At 41.2% G+C, this 24,611-nt stretch overlaps 1 protein-coding gene across 1 annotated transcript in view; it reads left to right on the forward strand.

Moving 5' to 3' along the window:
* MYO1D (myosin ID) overlaps positions 1–24,611 on the forward strand; it is a 355,990-nt gene that overhangs the window by 90,499 nt on the left and 240,880 nt on the right. The window contains exons 2-11 of the mRNA XM_049636655.1: positions 2,337–2,545; positions 4,505–4,598; positions 6,491–6,656; positions 8,080–8,133; positions 9,599–9,694; positions 13,729–13,845; positions 15,536–15,739; positions 19,319–19,464; positions 19,542–19,656; positions 23,922–24,092. Of these exons, the coding sequence (XP_049492612.1) occupies positions 2,337–2,545; positions 4,505–4,598; positions 6,491–6,656; positions 8,080–8,133; positions 9,599–9,694; positions 13,729–13,845; positions 15,536–15,739; positions 19,319–19,464; positions 19,542–19,656; positions 23,922–24,092 (1,372 nt within the window). The remainder of the gene's footprint in view (positions 1–2,336; positions 2,546–4,504; positions 4,599–6,490; positions 6,657–8,079; positions 8,134–9,598; positions 9,695–13,728; positions 13,846–15,535; positions 15,740–19,318; positions 19,465–19,541; positions 19,657–23,921; positions 24,093–24,611) is intronic.

Raw genomic sequence — 24,611 nt, forward strand, 5'->3', positions numbered from 1 at the left:
CTCCTCCTCCTCCTCCTCCTCCTCCTCCCCCCTCCCCCTCCCCCTTCTTCTTCTTCTTCCTGTTTAGACAGTGTTTCTAAAACTAAAGAATCATGTCCTTTTAATTCTCATCCTTGAAGACAGCTGTTGAGAATGTCCTGTACATTTTCAGGTTAAGCCAGAAAGGCTTAGGTAGTGAACCTTAGCCTTTCATTACTTTTAGGGGGTGTTTGAACATGAGTTATGTGGACATTTTGCTTGTGGCTTGTTGTTCATTGATTAACAGCTGAGGCAGGGAATCAGATTATGATTATTGAATTGATTCTTCACATGTAGGGATTATTGTGATTTAAGTAGAAACGTTAATAAAATAAAAGCATTTATTAAAAATATTTTTCATGCAGAGTGTAATTGGAAGCATAGATTAATTGCCCACCCCACCCCCTTTTTTAAGTACTTAATGCCAGAGTGAGAGTGCGGTGTAATTGTCTGTTTTACAAGTGAAACACATGGAGGTGAAGTGGTTTTACAAGGTCGCACAGCTATCATATTTGCAGTGTGAGCATTCAGACCCAGATGTAAAGGACTCCAAAGTCTGTGCTTCTAACCACCATATAAACTTGGCATCCAACAGTTAGGCTTCACAGGAAAGCCACAGTAGAAAAATGCACAGAAAATCTTAAAGTGGTTATTAATAGTTTTTATTTAAATATATATTAGCTATTTAATAAAATCTTGGTTTTAATCTACTGTTGATTATCAGCATCTGTTTGTTTACACGCCTAATTATAGCCAACAGCCTTCATCCCATTGTGAAGGAAGTTTAAGGTCCTTGCCGTTGTGGTCCCAAAGAATTAGTTATTTCCCTGCTGCTCTGGTCCTGAGCAAGAGCGCTTAGAGATGTGGTCATTGTCCGGGGACCAGCATTTAGCCCGTCTTGGCGCTCCCTTCCTTCTTGGATGGGAGCTCTGTGTCCTTCCTGTGCCTCTCGGCAGGTGGAGTGTGTTAGCAACAACTTGTATAGAAATGTCCATTTGGGTGTTGGCCTAGCTCTGGTTCATGTGTGTTTATATGTGTGAGTAATGTATAAACCGTGACTATATATGGGTTTTCTAAGTTTTATATTAAATTTTTTCTTGGTAAATATAGACACATGATTTTGTGCAGTTGAGTCATACTGTATATGCCAGGGTTTTTTTTTTTACTTTTTCCCCTTTGTTCCTAAAGCTTCCTTCCATCCACCCACACAGCCTCCCTCCTCATCACCCTGTTATATGTAGAAAAGGTATGTGAAACAGAACACGTAGTCTTCCATATTTTTCCATGCTCGTGTAATCACTTATCAAATATATCTATGTACGGTGATACATACAAATCACATAATGGGCAGCATTCCAGAATTTTATGGTAAAAAGGTGGGATCCTGTTAGAAATACTTTATAAAAAAATACACATACCTTTCAACCAGCTGTCTCACAGAAATAAAAGCACTGAGTTGTAAGATTATGTGTCAGGAGTATTTCCTACAGTATTATTCATAATAGCAGGAAGCAAGGGGAATGATCGACTAGAGAATGATAATCTATACCATGGAATTTTAGGCCATCATTTAAAACAATGAATTTGAGGGGCACCTGGGTGGCTTAGTCAGTTGGGCATCCGACTTCGGCTCAGGTCATGATCTCACGGTTCATGGGTTCAAGCCCCGCGTTGGGCTCTGTGCTAACAGCTTGGAGCCTGGATGCTGCTTCGGATTCTGTGTCTCCCTCTCTCTCTGCCCCTCCCCTGCTTGCACTCTGTCTCTTTCTCTCTCAAAAATAAACATTAAAAAAACTTTTTTTAAAATTTTTAACAATGAATTTGATGTATGCCAGAAGCGTCTCCTCTATGACTCTCTGTGTTATGAATTTTAGTGTTCTTATTCCTTTACTGACATTTTAGTGCAGATTCAAGAGGGAAAAAAAAAGAAATGTATTTGGACAGTTTTCTTTATAATTGAAAATCTGGCTAAGTAGATTCCAAGACCTGCTTTATCTTCTGTTTCTCCTTTTACTAGAGTTCTTAGTAGCACCTACTTATCCTTTCATATTTCAGAAATAGGAACTATCCAGCCCACAAAAAATTAAATTCTTTCTTCTTTCCTGGCTTTTAACTCCTACTGGTCTTTTCTGCCAGCAACATCTGAAGGGGCACAACCTAAGCATTGTCTCTAAAATTAAATTCGGAATTAACGAAATGTCAGTTCAGAAACCATTCCCGGGATATTTGGATTTTCTTGGAAATGAGGCTCTTCGGAAAGACAGTGTTTCTTTGTAACCATAGCTGTTCCTTTTTCCATCTCTTTCGGTCCTGTGCAGATTTGAAAAAGGGCGTATCTACACATTCATTGGAGAAGTCGTTGTTTCTGTGAATCCTTACAAGTTGCTGAACATCTATGGGAGAGACACGATTGAGCAATATAAAGGACGTGAGCTGTACGAGAGACCGCCTCATCTTTTTGCAATTGCTGATGCTGCTTACAAAGCTATGAAGAGGCGCTCAAAAGACACTTGTATTGTGATATCAGGTATTCAGAGGGGATCCCCTGTACTTTCAGGGTCAAAATCCATTTAACTTAGTAGGTAGTCAAGGATCCAAACTGTTGAATAGATCTTTTTTGAAGTTAGAAAGGTAAGCAATTTTACCGGAGAAAAAAAAAAGTACAGTGAGCATTAACCAAGAAATCCTTTCTGACCAAAGTGTAGTCTCGGTTCATTTGCAAATACACGTTACGTGTGGATGGGCTTCTGGTCAATTTTGTAGACTGAGCCAACATGCAAGATTCTTCCTCTCACCTCAAAGACATAAAAGTACTGGATAAAATGTTAACGAAAAGTCATTTTAAATAATAGCAGAATGAAACCAAGAAAATGAAATCCTGAGTTACCAAAAATGAAGAATGAACTCAAAGTCGGATTGGTGAAAGGGACCATACAGGCATGGGGACCAGGGATGGGCTCTCAGATCCAGAGGCTGGAGCTCTAAAGCCTGAAGAGCAGAGAGACAGGTGATAGACTCTGTGTGCCCGAGAGCTGGAGCTAACCCCTCTGAGTAAAGCTGAGCTCTTCGAGGAATCTTGTGTAGTGAATTGAGGACAGGGAAAGTATCTGCCCGCTGACCCAGGATGGCCTCTCCCAAACTGTGGGAATTTATTTTGGTGCTAATAATACCTCACATCTGCATTAGGGGCTTTATACTTTTAAAACTACTTTTTTGATCTTTATTCCATTTTGGTTATCAAAACTGTTGGGTGGCAGGACAGTTGTGTTTCTACTTCATAGATGAGAATATTAAGGGTCAGAGGAGCTATGTAACTTAATGTTGGAGAATTATATCCTAGGACTATGTTGTATCAAATGATGAAAGCAATATTGCCTGATTATAAAAGAAAGAAGGGAGCAAACAATCATGTAAGTGTTTAAGAGCAAAAGCCCCTTCCCTCTGAATAACCTGTTACCCCCAAAACTTCAGCAGTAACAGCTGTGAATTTAGTGTTGGTCCTTTTATACATTTTTTCTGTATATTATACATAGAGTCACACATGCATATGAAATTGTATTATAAACATATTACAGAATTACATTATAAACGCTATTACATGTGTTTTTCCATTTAACAACACAGAGTGGGCACTTTTCCTTAGCATACCTCTACGGAAGCAGGGGGTTCTCAACAGTTGTGCAGGATTCCATTGAATAGTTGAATCATTTATTTGCCTGGTCCTCTACTGACAGGCATTTTATTTTCAGACTTCAGCTGTGACACATAGTATAGTCTGCAGAAACACTCCTTAAACCTTTGAAGATTATTATTATTATTATTATTATTCGATTATATTCATATTTTTAGTATTTCTGTAGTATAAATTTCTACAGGTGGAATTCTTGAGTCAGGAGGCATGTACATTTAACAATTGGGTAGCTCATTCTAAATTGATCCCTTCTTCCCACATTATACCAGCTGTCATGCTCTCTCTGTGACACCGTGTCTGGAGCCTGCTGTTTTGTTTTGCTTTGTTTTCACCAAAATTACTCTAACTTTAATTTTCTGGAGGAATTATTTCATCCTCATGAAGATTAAAAGAAATGTGCTATAGAGAATAAGGTTTTATGAATTTAGCCATGGCCACTGTTTGAGGCACTAGCTTGTTGCTTTTCTGCTATACTCAAGAGTCACAGCCGAGTACAAAGACTTTGGTCTAAGGAATTTGTTTATCACAGTTTATCTCTTGATATTTTTGTGCTAAATCTTAATTGGTAATCTACTTGTTATTTTACTTCTATAGTAGTTTTACTTTTTTTTCCAACATTTTCAGATCTGTTAGAACCCATACCATATCAAGATAGGAGGAAATAACTCATAAAAGCAAACAATGAAACGTAAAGAATTTTAAGTAACTAACATCAGAATTTGCAATTATTCTAGTAAAACTAGCTTCCTCTTGGTTTAAGTTACAGTGTTAAGCCTTGCACAATTTTTCCCCCAGGGGAGAGTGGAGCTGGTAAGACTGAAGCCAGTAAGTACATTATGCAGTACATCGCGGCCATCACCAACCCCAGTCAGAGAGCAGAGGTTGAAAGGTAAGGGCGGAATAAAAATGGGGAGACATGCTGATCGGAGCTTCATTTTCTTTCTTTTCTTTTTTTTAAACATTTATTTATTTTTGAGAGAGACAGAGACAGAGCACGAGTGGAGGAGGGGCAGAGAGAGAGGGAGACACAGAATCCGAAGCAGGCTCCAGGCTCTGAGCTGTCAGAGACCCCGATGCAGGGCTCGAACTTGTAAACCCTGAGATCATGACCTGAGCTAAAGTTGGATGCCTAACTGACTGAGCCACCCAGGCGCCCCATTTTTCTTTTCTTTTCTTTTCTTTTTTTTTTTTTTATGTTTATTTTTGAGAAAGAGTGCAAATGGGGAAAGGGCAGAGAGAGAGGGAGAGAGAGAATTCCGGTCAGGCTCCATGCTGTCAGCATAGAGTCCATGAACCCATGAACTGTGGGTTCGAACTCACGAACCGTGAGATCATGGCCTGAGCTGAAGTTGGACATTTAACCCACTGAGCCACCCAAGCGCCCCAAGGAGACATTTTTCTTAATTGTGACACATCCCACTTATCATTCGGACTTTGCAATCTCCTATAACAAGGATAAGAATGTAAGTTATCTTAATTTCTGTGGCAGCTCAGGAGAATGACTGGCTGAGAACTAACTTCATTTTGTTTTTAAACTCAGTTGGTATAGTAGAGTAAGGCCTTTGTAGATTTACTAGTCTTTCATGAGCATATCTCACCAGAGTTTTAAAGATAATTGCCTTGGGGCTCCTGGGTAGCTCAGTTGGTCATGATCTCAACGTTTGTGAGTTCAAACCCCACATTGGGCTCTGTACGGTCAGCAGAGCCTGCTTTGGATCCTCTGTCTCTAACAAACACAAAGATAGTTGCCTTTGTTTACCATAAGTGTGGAATCGCCCCTCCCCACATTTTAAACGTATACTTCTGTGTGTTGTGGTGTGTGTGTGTGTGTGTGTGTGTGTGTGTGTGTGTGTGTGGAGAGAGAGAGAGAGAGAGAGAGAGAGGAGGTTGTGGGGTCACTTAAGGCGGTAGTGGGTTGGCTGCATTCGGTTATTTCAGCGGCCACAGTTATTTCTATAGCAGGCATGCTTGTGTGCGGGTACAAGAGGAATTCTGTCAGTGAAATAAAAACAAAGACTTAAGGTCTAGCATGAAGTTAAAAAGTATCCACTGGGAGACACTGCTCCCTAGAAAGTTAGCATTCATTGAATAAAGAATGAATTAAGTAACTGATACAATGGAGAGATTTCATTCAAACAAAATGAGCGATTTCTAAACTAATAAAGACTGTCTTTATAATGTATAACTAAATGCAATAAATTTCAGTGTTTTAGGCTTTACAAACAAGTACTTTTAAAAATTGTATCATTTTCTGTGTCACCCATTCTTTCTCTTGAGAACATATCTTTTTTTAAAGATTTTTCTTTATACAAATAAAACATGTTCACTTAAACTAAAAATTATAGTCTTTTGTCCCAGGTGGAAGGTCCCTGAAATCCCACTCTGTAAACTCCTCCCCTGTCAACCTAGGAAACTATAGTGAAGTGTACTCTTCCCTCCAGCCTTTAAGCATCGACTAACGTATGTGCATATACACATACACTCACGCATACACACGCACAGTCCCTGCCACACATATTATTTTGCAACTTAATTTCTCCTTCATTAACATGTTCTGTGGACATCTGTCTCCATCAGTTCACACTGTAGTACGAAAACAGTTACTTTTACCCAACCCTGTTGGTGGGCAGTTAGGGTTGACCGGTTTGTTTTACTGTCGCTAATAACGCTGCTGTCAGCATCTTCGTATGAACCTTTGGATGTGCTTTAACAAAATCTAGTTTTCTAAAAGGCTCGGCCTGGAAAACTCTCTATAAGGACTCTCATTTATCTGTGTTCAAGAGTGAAGAATATGTTGCTCAAGTCCAACTGCGTCTTGGAAGCTTTTGGAAATGCCAAAACCAACCGTAACGACAACTCAAGCAGGTTTGGAAAATACATGGATATCAACTTTGATTTCAAGGGGGATCCTATTGGTGGACATATCAATAACTACTTATTGGAGAAGGTAAAATGTGTTTAACGTCTGAGGGTAATGTTTTCGGGTGCTGAATTTTGTTTAAACCTAATAGTGCTTATAGAATTTCTAGAATGACTTCAAAGTAGCTTTTAATCCTACTCTGCCTCCCTTCGTGCTTCTCAGTCAGCTTTCATGACAAGATATTCTCCTTTTGTGTTCTTATTAGTTCTTAGGATATCAGGTTGGGAAAGGCTCGAGCTTTGTAGATAAGGATTTAGGGGCGTTTGTGGTGGGGGCGGGAGTGGCATTCGAGTATGTGCCACCCTCCGGGTGAGGTCTGGCCAAAGACCAAGCCAGGACTAATCATTTCCACTCTGGTGACACAACCATCTCCCATGTGTCATCTTATTGTTTTCCTTAGTGCACCACAGGACAGCTTAGTGGGTCCAGTTTCTGAAATTACACTCTTCTCACAGAATCATGCCCGTACAACAATCTTTTATAACTGAGATATAATTGACCTTTCACATTGTGTATGTTTAAGGTATACAACATATTGATTTGATATTCCCATCTATATTAATTTGAATCTCATTTTCTTCTGGTTTCTATTCGTAACATCCTTTATGGCAGTGTAATGCAGTATAATCAAATTTTTAAGTTTATTTATTTATTTTGAAAGATACAGCAGGGGGGGGGGGTTGGCGAAGAGAGAGAATCCCAAGCAGGCTCCACACTCAGCATGAAGCCCGACCCGAGACTCAGTTCCACGAGTGTGAGATCACAACCTGAGCCAAAATCAAGAGTCAGACATTCAGCCAACTGAGCCACCTAGGTGCCCCAATATAATCTATTTTTTTTTGTTAAGTTGAAGTCAGACTGGTAAGGAAGTAAGTGTTTTTGTCAGTGTCAGTTACAAAAGGACTGGAAATCCCAGGTATTATCAGTCTTTTTCCAAAATGTTTTAGGGCTTCACTTTATGTACCTAGTCAATCAAAAGGACCCCTTTGAATGAACATACATTTTGAGCCCTCTCAGAGCAGCCTTTTGGGAGCCATCTAAGGCAGGGGCCTTTACAGACTGATCTTGCTCAACTGATTTTCCTACAGGATATAAGGCATTGCTCTGAAATGCCTGCCAGACCCTGGGGGAAGGCAGTGTTGTGAATATTACTCCCTAAACATTCCTTCCTGTTTTCCCCACTTCCAATCCTCCTTCCCCCAAAAATTCCATCTTTAGGCTCCAGGTTAAAAAAAAAAAAAGTTTCATTTTCAGAAAGTTTAGGGAACTCTGTTTTAAGCAGTAAAAAGAATATTAAAAATTGCACAGAGGAGGCCTAGTTTTAGGTGGGTAATCCATGGGGTCTGTTAGGACATTTAAATGCACTGTTGGTATACGATTTCCTGAGAATTGTGGCTTTTTGTTCTTGAGGTGCGTTCTCAGATTAACGATTTCATGTGGTGTTTTTTAGTCTCGAGTGATTGTGCAACAGCCAGGAGAAAGAAGCTTTCATTCTTTCTATCAGGTTAGTATTTGCTGTTGTGCAGGTAATCGATCATTTGCCCAGTTGTACCAAGGATGAATATTCTATATCCGGGCTCTGCCCTGTCCTGGGCCTCCATTGCCTCCGTTGGCCCACAACACATTACACATGTGCACACGTGCACCCCACCCCCCCCAACCCATATGCTGCTTCTGAGATGTGATGAGCGTGATCGTTATAAAGAACTAGTCACATGACTGACTACCTTGGTTGAGCATCACATTTCTTTGCAATGTAGAGAATAGTTTAATATCTATAAAGGCTTTTGAAGTGGTAAGTTCTGAATATGTTAAATTAATTGTGTTTTATTTTTGATAGAAGCTGTTGTTCCCATATTTGGGAGCCCCACGGATAGCAATACAACTTCAGTTTTATTTTGCTCATGGAGGCTATAAAGCAAGATGATTACTTAAAATGATTATGAACACAAGGGAGGATTGTCTTCTTTATCCCATCAAAGCTGTGGTTGCTTAGGAAAAAAATCTAATACGTCTTTTGAGAATGCTTTTAGGGTTTAAGGCAAGATCTTTTAAAATAGCCTTTCTGTTAGCAAGTCTTCATGTTCAGAGAACAAGTATGATACATTATTACAATTTTTAAAGCCAAAAGTAATATAAACCAGTGCTAATAAATAAAGCGGGTGATCCAATGAAGCAGTGCTGTTTGGGATTTGTACAAAGAGAAACTATAAATCAGTAAGATTGATTTCCCTGTGGAAACTGTCGCTGCAGGTAATTGAGCGGTGACAGTTGAAGTTGAATACAATTCAGCGGAGTTCAGTTTCTTCTAGGGAACTGCTTTAAGGGTGCTCGTTCGTATGTACAAATTCTGGTGTATTTAGTTTAAAAGATCACTTTTCAAAATCTGATAATTATACCTTTTAAGTAAAACAAAGCATACAGTGTAGTGTAGAGAGTTTAAACATGCTGCCTTCCAAAGGCATGTTCTATATAGAAAAGCTACCCATATTGTGCTTGTGTTTTTGTTGACGATTCACCATGTTTTCATTCAACTATTTTTCTAACAAATGTAGAAGAGTTCTTTTTATTTCTAGAACCCATAACTTCTCCCCAGTATTTTTCCCACTGGATGAAAGTGTTAAAATTGGTCTTTGTTCAACACTGCAGCCATGGTTATTTATCCGGTGGTGCTCCTGCCTTGGATACAGAGATTGATGAGGAGAGGCTGTGTGTTTCCAGTGTGGTTCAGCATGTGACTCTCTGCTGATGCCTCTTACTTCTGTGGCAATATTGACTTTTTCTGAATTCTGAAACGCAACCCGATCCTGTCTAGATAATGAGGCTGTTTAGCAAGTGTCCATCACAACCCACAGGCACCTGTTTGACAAATGACCATAGCAAAAACAAGATTACCATTGTCAGAATGTTTGCTGTAATTGGTTGTGTGAGTATCTTACCAATTTATTTCTAATTAAATATTTTTTCAGCTACTCCAAGGAGGTTCAGATCAGATACTACGCTCTCTACATCTCCAGAAATCCCTGTCATCTTACAACTATATCCGCGTAGGAGCTCAGTTAAAGGTAAGGGCTTCTTCTCTGAGTTGTAGAATCAAAGAATCAGAGGGGACATTAAGTAAAAGTCTAGTCCAGCCTGATGCCTTTAAGCAAATGAGTGACTCTTTTCTTCTTCTGGTTTTTAAATTCTCGCGGACAGAGATTCACTACATTGTTGGTCAGCAACTTCACTCAACAACCATTTCTGTATTTCATCACCATCTGATGGGAAAGAAGTTTCTGTCTTGTGATCTTGTATTTTCTTTGAACTTTTAACCCTATTCCTTTTGACACTATAAAAAGATTGATAGGACAAGGAAATCCACCTCAGAAGAAGATACCGTATGATTTGGCCACAGGCGAGTTGGGAAGACAGAAGGAACGTTAAAAGCACTTTGGTTGAAAATGAGAATCAAAGATCTCCATTCACTATTATTTCAAGTATTGACTTTAACGTATACATAGTTTTGTGACCCCTGGAACGTTTCTATTCAGCCTCCAAAATTTTCCACTTTTTTCCTCTTCATTTGCATGCGGGTCCTTTGCACTCACATATCAGATGCTTTTCTCCTTTTTTATTTCTAATTAGTTTCCTGCCGGTCACTTTACAACTAATCCTAATAACATAGCGGTTTGTTGATGGTGGGTTATAAAATGGTAATTACAATATTATCCTGTTTTGTTAGGGGAAAGGTGTATAAATACATAAAGTAAGCTATGGAGGGAAATAGACCAAGGTTTTAATTACTGATTCAGGTTGGATGAGGTTACAGGTACATGTTCTTGTACTCTTTCATATCTTAAATTTCTTCTATAATAAAAAATACATTGCTTTTGTAGTCAGAGGAAAAATAAAAGAATTTATGAAAGTAAAGGATCCAAGGTGTGGGAGGTGTTTGGTTTTGTTTTTTTTCTTATTATTATTCATCTGAAGCAAATTATACCTGCATTGCTGATTTAGCCATATTTTTATTGCCATGCATGGAAAGAAATGATATTTAGACTTTCACGATTAATTTTCCATTGTTTGACATTCAAGTTGCCTAGTTGTTTTGTTTTGTTTGCTTTTACAGTCATCTCAGAGCAGGATGTTTGGGTGAAAGTTAATTGAAAACAAGACAATAGAGGGCAACATTCGAGCTTTGAGCTTTCTGAGAGTAGGTGAGCGGCCCTCAAAGACCAGAAGGGGATTATGAAACCGGCACTTAAAAAGCCCACGACCAGAGGGGCTCCTGGGGTTTCAGTCGATTACACGTCCAACTCTTGGTTTCAGCTCAGGTCATGGTCTCGTGGTTCCTGAGTTTGAGCCCCGTATGGGGCTCTGTGCTGACAGCTCAGAGCCTGCTTGGGATTGTCTCTCTGCCCCTCCCCCACTTGTGCTCTTTCTTTCTCAAAATAAATAAACATTAAAAAAAGGAAAAAGCCAGTGACCAGAAATGTTCCTCTTTAATCAAATTGTCTTATTGACCAAATTACTTTGGACCCGGTCATGTGGCACCCCCACAGAAAGCCTTTGCTCTAAGCTAAATGTAGCTTGGGTTCCCTTTTCCAAGAGTTTCCCACTCCTCTTTTCTCTGCCTTCCTTTTTCATCCTAACAGAAACAAAAACATAATGTGTGATCATAGTCAAAACCTAAAACACGAAGCACCGGCAGAAAATAAAAATAAATAATAACTAAACTAAATAATAACTAAAGCTTACCATCCAGAGATAGTTATTGATAATGGTTTATGTATATTCTTTTCCTTTCTTTTCTCTTCTTTTTCTAAAGATTTTATTTTTAAGTAATCCTTACATCCAACATGGGCTTGAAATCATCACCCCGAGAACAAGAGTCACATGCTTCACTGACCCAGCCACCTGGGCACCCCTGTGTATATATATTTATGAATGGAATCATGCAATAAACTCTGATTAAATAAGCTTGCTTTTATTAAATCATAATCATTAATATCTTCCCATTAACAAATATAAGTTAATAGCATGATTTTAGTAACTATAAAGTATTATACTCTGTGTCACAATTTTACTTAACTACCCTAAAATATAGGAATCATGTATATTGAAGATACTTTGGGTTAAAGGGAAGATAAAACTCAATTAAAAGTCTCCAAAAACAATAAGGAACTTCATTATCTCACATAACAAGAAACCCTGAGATGTGACAGTTCCGGAGTTGGTTTGTTTGTTTTGGTTGTTTGTTTCTTCACCTTAAAACTCCTCCACTTCACTGGATTTGTTTTGTGTGCTTAGGCTGATCTTCCTCACGGTCCCAAAGTGGCAGCAGCAGTTCCAGGAGTCACAGGCAGAGGAAGCGTTCCTGGCTTATGTCCCGTTTTAGCTAGGGAAACCTCATGTCTTTCTTACTGACCAGAATAGCATCACAGGCCCATGGCTGAGCAGTCACCTGGTCAGAGGAATAGGATCACTGTGATTAGTTTACACCAGTGAAGATTTACCCCTGGAGGCTGGGGGAGCACCAGTCCTGAAGGACACGTGCACTTGGAGAGAGGTGAACAGACCAGGGTTCTAGCAGCCCACACTTCCCCAAGTAGGACATTTTTTCCCCCTAGTTTCTATGCAATTCCAGCACAGTTGCAGCTTCTAATAATACTAATATCTGATACTTGTCAAGGGCTTTTTATGTGCTAGCAACTAAGGAGGCATCTCACGTAATTCTCATTCGGTTCTCACGGCAACCCTGTGAGAAACGGGTTATTATGCCCATTTCACCCATGAGGAAATTGAGACTAGATGAAGTTGAGTATCTTGCCCAAGGTCAGAGAACCAGGAGGTGGAGGAACTTGCCTGGCTGCATCCTGGGTCCTAGAGGAACATGTACTCAGAGACCCCTTCCCGTGTCCCTCCTCACGAGATGAGCATTAGGCCAGCTCCTTGATGTCCCAGCCAGAGGAGAAATTCACCCAGGAGAGGACCAGTCGGGCTCAGGCCCTCTGGAGCTGCTGCTTTGGGAAGACTTTGGAGATGGACAGCTGACCATCACTTCACTGTGAATTTCTGTAGACGTGTTTGTATTTCCAGCCTGATGGCTGCAGCTCCTCGAGGCTGGTGATTTGTCTTTGAACCCCTGTCTTACTCTGATTGGGCTGCTACAACAAAAGTGCCAAAAGTTGTGTAGCTTTTATACAACTTTATTTCTCACTGTTCTAGAGGCTGGGAAGTCCAAGATAAAGGCACCTGCGGATTTGGTGAGGGCCTCCTTCCTGGTTTATAGATGGAGCCTTCTCTGTGTCCTCACAGGGCGGAAGGGATGAGGAATCTCTGAGGCCTCTTGTAATGGCACCGATCCCACTTCTTGAGGGCTCCACCCTTGTTACCTAATTACCTCCCAAAGGTTCTACTTCCTAATTCCATCACCTTTGGGAGGGCGGGGGGGGGGGGGGGGGGTCAGGATTTCAGCATAGGAAGTTTGGAGGGATACAAACATCCAGTCTATAGCAACCCCCAAATCAGGTAGATCTGATGCGCTGCATGCTTGTGAAAAGTGGTTGTGATCCCAGAATATTCAATAGCCGGCTGAACGATTGAGGCAGGCCGGTTTGCTTTGGGGGGGCCTGCTTTTCCCCACCTGTGAAATAAAAAGCCTGACTGTTCAAGAGACAGAGTGTTATTCCCAGCCTGTACAAAAAGGCTAATTCTAGGGGGAAAAAGCCACCGGCAACAACAGCCAGATGTGTGTCTCAGAGGCTCCCACAGCTGGTATTTCCATTTGTGATTCCACGTCTCATGTTTTCTTCACTTGTGACCGAGTGGCAGTCAGCTTCTGTGAGGCAGCTCAGGACTTGCTCCCTCACTGAAGGTTCCAGACAAGTATGTGATGCTTATTTTGCCTGATGGTGGCCATCTCGCACACAGATGGACATTGCGTGTGCTGAGTGATGTTTCTGCCCCTGAAATAATTTTCATTTTCTTGAGGTACTTGGTGAATTGCTACAACAGCCTCAAGACCTTGGCTAAACTTGAACGTAGTCTCGTAATTGGTAGATGTTCATGTTCGTCTGAAATGTTGGTGACTTAAGTTCTCCGTTTTCATTCGCAGTCTTCCATCAACGATGCTGCAGAATTCAAAGTAGTAGCTGAAGCCATGAAAGTAATTGGCTTCAAACCTGAGGAGATTCAAACGGTGTATAAAATTTTGGCTGCTATTCTTCACCTGGTGAGTAGGGATGCCTTTCAGAATATGTTGCTTCCCTGTGGAGACAGGAGGCTTTTTCAGGAGACTTTGCATTTCCCCTGTAGCTTTCAAAAGTAATTTACATGAAGAAAATTTCTCTCCGTTTTGAAGAAATTGCTGTATCTGTGGTTCTCTCCATCATTTTATCACATTATGAAGGATTTTCTAAGCACTATAGGTTTTAAAACTTAGCTGTAGTTAGTTGTCTTACTGGTACATCAGATTTTCAAGCGTTTAATTCCGAGGATTCACGTATTCAGTAACCACGTGACTACCAGTGGTATAAGCTAAACACTTCTGAACAGAATAAATTTCTAAAAGCACTTGAGACGTAGAATCATCAATTATCAGCACTGGAATTTTGACCATCTCACTTTTCACGTTGGGAAGTGAGCCCTAACAGGGTGGCATGACTGGGTCAAAGGCATAGCCAGGTCACGGTGGCCGACACTGCAGACCGGGTTGGCCAGCTCACAGGTCAGTCATTTTCTCCGATACCACGGCAAACTCAGAGGACACGGGGGTCTGCTTGTCAGATGTCTTTTGTTACCATTTGTGTAATTATAGATGTTGAAAACATAATGAACGTGGAACCTGAGAAAAAATGAGGGACAACATGAGTTCAAATCTGGAATAAAAGTCACCTTTTACTTTAACATGGCAAGATTTAACTTCTAGTGAAATGTGCGGGACCTATATAAAAAGTATTGTAGGGTAATATAACTGTTCTCTTAAAGAAATGTCCCTAACTAGGAAAACTTTAACATTATTAATCGTCCCATTCTTTCAGTCAGTTTATAAATAAGGTGCAACATTATCCTTCAGAAGCCAAACAGGAATTTCATTTTTAAGTTGACACAACGACTCTAGAATTTACCCGGAACAATGAACATGTAAGAAGATCAAATAAATGTACTAAAGAAGAGTAGTAGGGAAGGGGGGGGGGGGGAGAGGGGACGTGACAAATTCTACCAGATTTAAAACGATAGTAAAAGTGACAGTGCTTTACAACTTGTTGCACAAATATATCATCAGATTAATCAACAGATTGGTTCATGTGCCGGACAGTTGGTAGGTGGTTAGTAAATATTTATTGCTTATTGAATAAATAAAATATAGACGGACTCACAAACCTGGAAGGGGGGGGAATTTAATATATACTACAGGTGACATTTTAAATCAGGAGAAAAAGTTTGACCGTTCAATAAATAATATTGGAGCAACTAACTAACCTTCTGAAAAAATAACGTTAAGATTCTTTGCACTACACAGCGACATAAATGCTAAGTGAGTTAGAAGCTTAACCGTAAGGGGGAAAACGGTGTATTAGAAGAAAATATTAAATATACATAAAATCTTTGGAGTGGGAATGGTTTAAGTATGACACAGAGTAAGGGAAACCGTAAAGCAAGAGATTCATAGATGTGACTACATAAAAATGTAAAACCTCTGTCCATCAGAAACAAACACTGCAGATGAAAAGATAGGTGGGTCTGGAGAAGAGAGATGGACAGTGCACTAGATTTTTATATAAACGTGATGTGTGTAGGAAATCTGTGCTACAAACAAGGTCACGTTGAATTTTATCTTAAGTTGGCAAATATGTCCCGGATGTAATGTTTCAGAATCTGGCTGGAAATGGTGTGTCTTGTTTTTCTTCACCCTGCTTTAGGGAAATTTAAAATTCGTGGTGGACGGTGACACGCCTCTCATTGACAATGGCAAGGTTGTCTCTATCATAGCAGAATTGCTCTCCACCAAGACGGACATGGTTGAGAAAGCCCTTCTCTACCGGACGGTGGCCACAGGTCGCGACATCATCGACAAGCAGCACACGGAGCAAGAAGCTAGCTATGGAAGGGACGCCTTTGCCAAGGTGGGATTTTAACTGACACTCTCGCGGGCCTGGTGTCGACAGACCTTTACCAAGGCTGCAGCAGTGGCTTCTTTGTTACCTTCTTGGTCTCCTGTCCACCCACCCCTCTCGCTACTTCTGTGAGGATGTATCCAGACATTCCTAGAAAGTGGGTTAAGGCTTTGAGAAACCGTGATGTTTGGGGCCATCGCAGTCTCCATAAAACCCCCTGACTGCGAGCGTCATTCTCAGGACACATTCTGAGGAAAGTGAAGCTCACTGACTGGGAAGCTAATGATGGGCCCTCTCCTCGTCCTGCATTTTGCTTTGCTCCGCCAGTGTTTGATGAAGACCACCTCAGGTTCCCCGATGGAGTTCTCATCCCTTGTCTTTAATGTGTCTGTGTGGTGATGGCACCATGATTTATTAGCCGTCCTCCTCCTAAGTCATTCACCTTGTTTCCTTTTTCTGCCACGACAGATAATGCTGCCAGATCCGTGTGTGTGTATCCCTCCACACCAGCACTTTTATTTCCATTGGACAGACTCCCAGGAAGGAGCTCACCAGAGCTCGGGACACACTGATTTTAAACTTTAAATTTACTGAGTTTATGGGTGGACGACAATACTTGATTATTAACTTTAATTTTCATTGCTAGTGTATTTGAGCGTCTTGCCATATTTTTTTGTAAGGTATTTAAATCCACTCTGAGAATTTCCTGGTAATGTCGTTTGTACATTTTTCTTCAAGGCCGCTCTCATTTTATTGCCAGTTTGTAAGAGCTTGTAACTTTAACTCTTTATCTGTTATCTGCATGGCACATGTTTTGTGTCCCCAAGTTTACATTTCCTTGTTTTCTTGGTCTTTTTGCTGGTTGGTTAGGTTGCCGCACATTCTGTTTTTACCCATAGAAGTCTCAGGCTTGGTTTTTAGTCTCAAGAGGAATTTGGACTTATCCGAGTGCAGTGGAGAGTGGGAGATTCTAAGCAGAGGCAGTGACAGCAAGTCTGCGTGTTTAAAACGATGCCTCTGGCTTGAGCATGGCGAATCTTATGGGGGCTGGGGGTGGCAGTGAGGAGACCGTTACAGAGATAGTTCAGCATCCAGGAGAGAGACCATGGCACGTAGTGTAGAAATGGGGAAAAGAGGATGATTTGAGACAGACCGTATTTGGGATGTGAGATCCACAGCCCGTTTGTCTGGGGAATGATAAAATTAAGGGTTATTCCTAATGTAGTCTGGCTTCAGCCTACGTCTCCTGCTTCCTTCCACACCACACTCCAGCCTCCTTTCTTCATTCCAGTGCTCAGGAATTGCAGCTTGTCGTTATCCCTTTCTCCTTCCAGCTGTAGGGCCTCGGCACATGCTGTTGCCTCTGCTTGGATTGCTTTTCTCTCCCCCTCTTTCCCAGCCAACTCTTATTCATCCTTCTGGTCTCAGCCCACTTTCTCAGAGAAGCTTTCCCTGGCCTCTGAACTCCAGACAGGTTAAATTATCCTCAGATCCCACGCAACTCACCTTGAGAGAGAGAGAGAGAGAGAGGGAAATTCTTTCCTTCATTCTACTCCCTATGCTCCTTGGAGACTGAGACTGTGTTTATGTTTGTTTAGTACTGTGTCTCCAACAACCTGCATGTAGTAAGTACTCAGCAAATATCTGTTGAATGGATGAATGACTAAATTCCTAAATTTCTGGTGTCATTTGTTCTTGGTTAGAAGTAGAGTATGAACAGTTGTCGGAGATGGGAAGATCAGGAGCCTAGCGGTACGTGTGTCTGTGACGGCCATGAGACCTCTAGGCATGTTGTCAGGTAGGCTGGCAAGCATAGGAATCTGGCGCTTGGAGGAGAGATCTGCGTTGGGGGAATATTACTATTACATATCGCTATTATTATGTTACTACTGTGTAATATCTAAGGAGATGACTCAGGAGGTGTTAAGAGAGTGAAGAGGACTGAGGCCAGTTAGGGGAGACCCTATCAGAGGTCACCAAGAAGGAGCAGTCAGTGAAATGAAAGGAAAATTAAGGTAGTGACATATCACGAATCCCAGAGAGGAGAGTGTTTCCAGAAAAGGGTGGGAAACCAGGTGGAGTGAGACTGAGCGTCTGACTAAGATGTCCATATAGAAGCACAAGAAAGTGCCTACACTGAGGTGCTTGGGGTCCTTGATGAACCATTTCAGGGGAGCGGTGGGAGGTAAGCAGAGCCTAGAGTGGATCAAAGAGTAAAGGGGAGGCGAAAACTGGAGGCAGTTTGTGTAGATGAGTGCAGGTGGAGACAGAGTAGCTGGAGGGAGCTGTTGACGATGAGTGTGCTCAAGATGTGGCACCACAGAGCGTGTTTGTATCAGCACGTGCATGTGTGTGAGTGTGTGGTGCGTCTGTCCACGGGTATCTTTGTGTGAGTGTCCTTGGGTATTGGATATGTGTTTCATTCTCAAGGACTTCAAACTGTGGTCTTTGGCCCAGATCTTTACGTAGCATTATAAATCAGTGTTTATATTTTTAGAATCCATAGGGCTCTACTGGGACATAGATATTAACTCATTGGTTCCCCGTGTTTTTGTTTGTTTGTTTGTTTTAATTTTAGAGAGAGAGCACACACGAGCAGGGGAGACAGGTAGAGGGAGAGAGAGATTCTTAAGCAGACTCCATTCTCAGTGTGGAGCCCAACACAGGGCTCGATCCCACGACCCTGGGATCATGATCTGAGCCAAAGTCAAGAGCTGGACGCTCAACCGGCTAAGCTGCCCAGGCACCCTGGTTCCCCACTTTTTAATACTGGATGAAACTCACAATAAAGCAATGGAACAAATTCTATAAGGGAGTCGGCCAATTATTGATGTAGCTGGGCACAGAGACACACGTGGGGATGGTGTTGGAACGCCATAATGACTGATAGTAATCTTTAAAAAACCCAAACCATTTACTTGAGTGTTGCATACATCATGTCGTTTTTCTTATTTGGAAAAAATTTGTTTTAATGTTTTACTTATTTTTGAGAGAGATAGAAAGACAGAATGCGAGCAGGGAAGGAGCAGAGGGAGAGGGAGACACAGAATCCAAAGCCAGCTCCAGGCTCTGTCTGAGCTGTCAGCACAGAGCCTGATGCGGGGTTTCAACCCATGAACCAAAATAGCATGACCTGAGCCAATGTCGGACACTCACCCGACTGAGCCAGGTCAGTGCCCCTTCATCATGTAGTTTTTTTTTTTAATTTTTTTTAATCTTTATTTATTTTTGAGAGGGAGACAGAGTGTGAGCAGGGGGGGAGCAGAGAGAGAGGGAGACACAGGATCCGAAGCAGGCTCCAGGCCCTGATCTGTCAGCACAGAGCCCAATGCGGGGCTCGAACTCACAAACCGTGAGATCATGACCTGAGCCCAAGTCGGACTCTCAACCGACTGAGCCACCCAGGTGCCCCCATCATGTAGTTTTTAAACAGGTGATGTGCATCTCTAATTTTTCTGCTTAGAGTAACAACAGCTACATTGAATGGTAAGGAGAAGGTGGATGGTAATGTAAAACTTACCGCAAATCTAAACAGAAGACTCAGTCCCATGTGGGGACTGAGAATTAATGATGTCGTTTTCCTCACAGGCAATATACGAACGCCTTTTCTGTTGGATTGTTACTCGCATCAATGACATTATTGAGGTTAAGAACTATGACACCACAGTCCATGGGAAGAACACGGTCATCGGTGTCTTGGACATCTATGGCTTTGAAATCTTTGACAACAACAGGTAAACTGGACAAGGTACTTAAAACTCTGTTGTTTATTTTATAATTCTTTGAACCTCATGGATTCCTTTTCCTACAGCTTTGAGCAGTTCTGCATCAATTACTGCAACGAGAAGCTGCAGCAGCTCTTTATCCAGCTGGTTCTGAAGCAAGAGCAGGAGGAGTACCAGCGGGAGGGGATCCCCTGGAAGCATGTGAGTGGGCTTCTCCGGGAAGCACCTTCATGTGCTTCATGTGTCAGCAACAATGTCAGATCTTACCATTTTAGGTGTTTTGTTTTAATCTTCTCGAGTATGTGCAACACATAAACATTAGCTTCCCTTTTGGAGATAGGCGATTACAAGTCACGTTCAGGGTTGATAGGTGCGACTTCTCTAAGCTGCTGGCCTGCCTTGTTGGTGCCCAGAAATGCTGAGTTACCACCTTTGCACTTTCTAGCTGATGCCACATGGGTTTTCTGGTTTGTATCTGTCTAAGAGAGTTTAGTGTCATTTAGAAGTTACTCGGAGCAGTGACTTTTGCCTTAAATTGGCTGGACTTTGCTTCCAAATTTAGTTTGTCTTCTTGCCTTCCTCTTTCTCCTCTTATTTCTACTCTGTAATCTAAATGGCATTGTTATCTCCAGTTAATATGGTTTATATTCTCTGAAATCCATGCATGGAAACACCTGCATTCACATTTATTTCCATTGGCTTGCCTTCGTGTCACACCTTGTTATCACCTCATGGCCCTTTGTGAACATTGACAGTTGTTACAGTCAAACAGTTGCAGTGAGGTAGAACCAGTGAGCGGGATTGCCCCAGGACACAGGCCCCAGACGTCACAGCCAAAAAGCATGACTTACTTGGCTCTCTTGTTGCTTACCATTAGACCCCCTGCTTAAGACAGGATGAAACCTACTAAACTTTTCTTTTAAATTTGTATTTTTAAACAGTCTTGAGAACAGACTTGAAAAAAAATGCAAAAACTTTTGAGTTTCCACGTCTCTGTGTTTATAAAACTGTGTTTGTCCTCTTGCCAAATAGAACAGTGTTTTTTAAGTATCCAATGTAATAGTAAAAAGCTATTTGAGGTGTTGTATGTAAATTACTTTTATATTTCTTACCACCTTCCTACTTTCTGTCTCCTCCCATTCAGAAAGGGAGACAGTGGTATAATTAATAGCTGTCCTGCCTCAAATTTCATATTCACCTTCCATCATGTGTTAAACATCAGAATACCATAAACAAATTTTGTTCAAGTATGTTAGTGTAATTTTACCAATTTACAAATGAACCAAAAGGTGTATTATTACTTTTATAATAGGATCACCTACAATTTTGATTTACACCGTGAACTCTCGTAGCACATTGGAGATGGAATTCAATTAAGTTTAGATGCAGCTTTCTTTGAACAGATCTGGTGTACAATTTAATACACAGTATAACTGAAGCTTAGATTTTTATAGCAAATTTAATCATGAAACTTATGATTCAGATGTGATTCAAAGATACTGGCCAAAAATACCCTTTAATAATTGGGGTATCCAATTCCACAGGCATAGCTGATAAGGAGAAAAGTCAGCAGTTCTAGTAGGCTATTCCAAACATCTGAAAAAGGAGCAGAAGCCCTAAAAATGCAAAAATCCTTAGCAAAATAAACCAGGAAATAAATGTCCTAGAGGGGGCAAAAAGCTAGATCCAAGGTAATTGTTACTGTACTAACTACATGCCAGGTCTCCCCAAATTAAAATCTCTATTCTGGGTAATTATTTCCTTTAAAAACTCAATTTCTGAACATAGTGATTGATTTTGTTTAATGTTTTTTTATTATGGAAGATTTCAAATACACATAAGAGCAGAGATTGTAATATAATAAACTCCATGGACCCGTCACCCACCATAACAGTTACAGTGGGTTGCCAGTCTTGGGTCGATCTGTACCCACCCACACACCCCCAGATTATTTTGAAGCAGATCTCAGACATCATATTATTTCATCTGTAAATATTCCAGTGTGCTTCTCTGAAAGATAAAGCCTTTTACATTGTGTGGTATTTTACAAATACCATAACCATGATACCATTATCAAAGTAAAAAAAAATGTAATGGTCATTCCTTATTATCCTCAAATATCCACGCAGTGTTCACATTTCCTCAGTTGTTTTACAGGTTTGTTTTTACAGTTTGAATCTGGATCCAGGTAAGGTTCTTACATTGTGGTCAGTTGGTAGGACTCTCGCATACGTATAGATTTCCTGCTCCATCTCTTGTTTCCCTGCAATCTTCCAACGAAGAGAACGAGTCGTTTGTTCTATGGACCTGCCCACAGTCTGGATCCTGCTCGTTGCATTCCCTTGGTGTCATCTGATATATGTCCCTGATCCGCGTATGTCCTTGGTTGTTAGATCTGGAGTCTTGTGTGGTCTCAGAATCAGTGTTTTTCTGCCAGTCTGTTTCAGAGGTGATATATGTGGATTCCCATCAGAAGGTCCCTAATGCTTGACTCACTTTTACAGGCTTTTGGTGCTGTAGTTTATGTCATTTTTGACTGTTGACAACTTGACTGTTAGGCACAAAGCTGCCCTATTTGGGGTGGCAATGGGAGACCTCTGTGCCCCTGAGCTACTCGTCACATCTCTTCTTGCCCCCTGGAACCCCCAAGAAGCCTCCTGGTAATCAAGGTTGCTGGAAGAACCGGGTTTGGAAGCCCGACTTTAAGCACTGAAGTAACATTAAAGTTACAAACTAAAAGTTTCTGAACTTCTCAGCAAAGACTAGTCACTTTAGTTTTACAATTGGAACTTTAGAGGACTTAATTATTTTGTCCCTGGGACAGAAGACTTAGTCTTTAATTCTATACTCCCAAAGTCTAAGACTTCAGCTAATAATTAGTATAGAGTTACTGCTTTTTGAGAATAGTAAGGATATTTTTTCGAAAGATGGAAATAACTTTTTCTCCCTAATTAGGAAATGTAATACATGTCCACAGTAAAAGTAAATATTTAGGCCAGGGTTTCCCCACCTCTGCATCACTGACATTTGGACCAGATGAGTCTTTGTTATGGGGCTGTCTTGTGCATCGTGACGCCTAGTGGCCTCTTCCCATGGCACATGTGGTCATGACCACCAGAAATGTCCCGCAACAGTGCCACATGCCCCTGGGGGGAAAAAGTCATCCTCTTGAGACTCACTGATTTAGCAAACTAGCAAAAGTATAAAAAAGGAAGTAGAAGCCACCCAGTCTGCAGACGTTCAGTCCATGGATACAGAAGAGAACTTGGAAGAGTAGGGGGAGAGCTGAAACCCACAGACAGATAACCGGCATGAGCGCCCGGAGCAGGAGTCCATATGAGACTGTAATAGTCCATTGTGAACGTATAGGTCTTATGGTAGGTGATGGAGACGACACTCGAGTTTAGGTACCTCCTGAATGAGGGGGACACAGGAACACACAGGACTAAAAGTGTGATAACAGACTGCCCACCTTCAAATGATGTACAGCTAGCCTGAGTTAGTCCAGCATGAGTGTGGTGAGATTTGTGTTGTAGACCATCCAAATAAACAGATGTAGCAGAGGAATTTTGTGTAAACTCTGTGTCTATTGAAGTTGCTGAAAGGCAGATGTTATTTGGAACTTCTTCTTTTTTTAATGTTTATTTATTTATTTTTGAGGTGGGGAGGGCAGAGAGCAAGAGAGAGAGAATTCCAAGCAGACTCCACACTGTCAGTGCAGAGCCGGACATGGGGCTCTGTCTCACGAACCGTGAGATCATGACCTGCGCTGAAACCAAGAGTCAGACATTTAACTGACTGAGCTGCCCAGGTGCCCCTGAAAAGTTTATTCTTCTCTTTTGTGGAAACTTTCATCTCAGAATTAGATTTTTTTTTTTTTTTGTATTTTTCCCAGAGAAATATCAAAACTCTGTTAGACCCATGAATGCTTTTTAACTTTGGGGAAGCTGGAGAAGATGCTCTTTTGAGTTTTAGTCATCTGGGGCCATACAACTAAAAATTCAAGTTGTGGTATGATACCTAAACCTCATGAAGTAACATCGAATAACACTTTAAGGTTACTTGTCGGTCCTTAGTGGAGTGTGGCTCTTGTGGGTAATGGCACACAGATTGGGAGATTGAGGGTATGAAGGAGTAGGGTTAGGTATAGGATTCAAACAAAAGTTAGTGATGAGAGAAATATCACCAACTTTATCCTTTTTGCCTTGAGCTATACTCAGGTAACACAAAGTGTTCATGACAGAGTCAACAAAGAAGTTAAAAACTAAACCTGTGGTAGAACATGTGCTCATTTTAGCATCAGACCTCGTTAATGCTACTCACATACGTAACACCAAGGAAGCTTGACCTAAACTCCTGAAACCAGTGGAGGCATCGGTGTTTTGCCTGGCCCGCTCTCTGTTCCCTCTGGACCTGCTTCTGTGCTGTGTCCTGCAGATTGATTACTTCCGTGCTGTGTCCTGCAGATTGATTACTTCAACAATCAGATCATCGTGGACCTTGTGGAGCAGCAGCACAAGGGGATCATTGCTATCCTAGATGACGCCTGCATGAATGTCGGCAAGGTCACCGATGAAATGTTCCTCGAAGCACTTAACAGCAAATTGGGCAAACATGGTCATTTTTCCAGCCGAAAGGTAGTGTGCTTCATGAGAACTTCCTCTACTTTTGATGTGTAGGATTTTCCCCATTGCTGGACACAATTAAATGGTTTTAAATGTTGGGTTAAAAGAGGTCCACTCAACTAAGCAAGAAAGAGCATAAGCAATCATGAAGCAACTTACTACTGTAAGTAAATCCTGCCTGTCTGGTTTATGGGATGACAAGACTGATAAAAATCATAATATCCAGGAGAGGGAGCTCCAGACTATTCAATTTGCTAGAAATAGGAAAAATGAACATGATTTTAGAAAGCATGATGTCATTTATAACCAATAGGTACAGAGGCCTTGTTCATGTGCTAGAATTTTGTTCCTGCGTCGGATAATTCTGGCACCAAAAACAGCTTTTGTCCTTGACTTTTTACTGTCATCAGTTATAAAACGTAGTATGTGTCCTCTGCCATAGTTCTTCAGGCTATGTGACTTTCTTGAAATGAGGGGAATTCTAGCTGTAATTCTCGTTGTTACAAGGAATTTGTTCCCTTAAACGAATGG

The sequence above is a fragment of the Panthera uncia genome, chromosome E1, assembly GCF_023721935.1.
Source record: "Panthera uncia isolate 11264 chromosome E1, Puncia_PCG_1.0, whole genome shotgun sequence".
NCBI classification, from domain to species: Eukaryota; Metazoa; Chordata; class Mammalia; order Carnivora; family Felidae; genus Panthera; species Panthera uncia.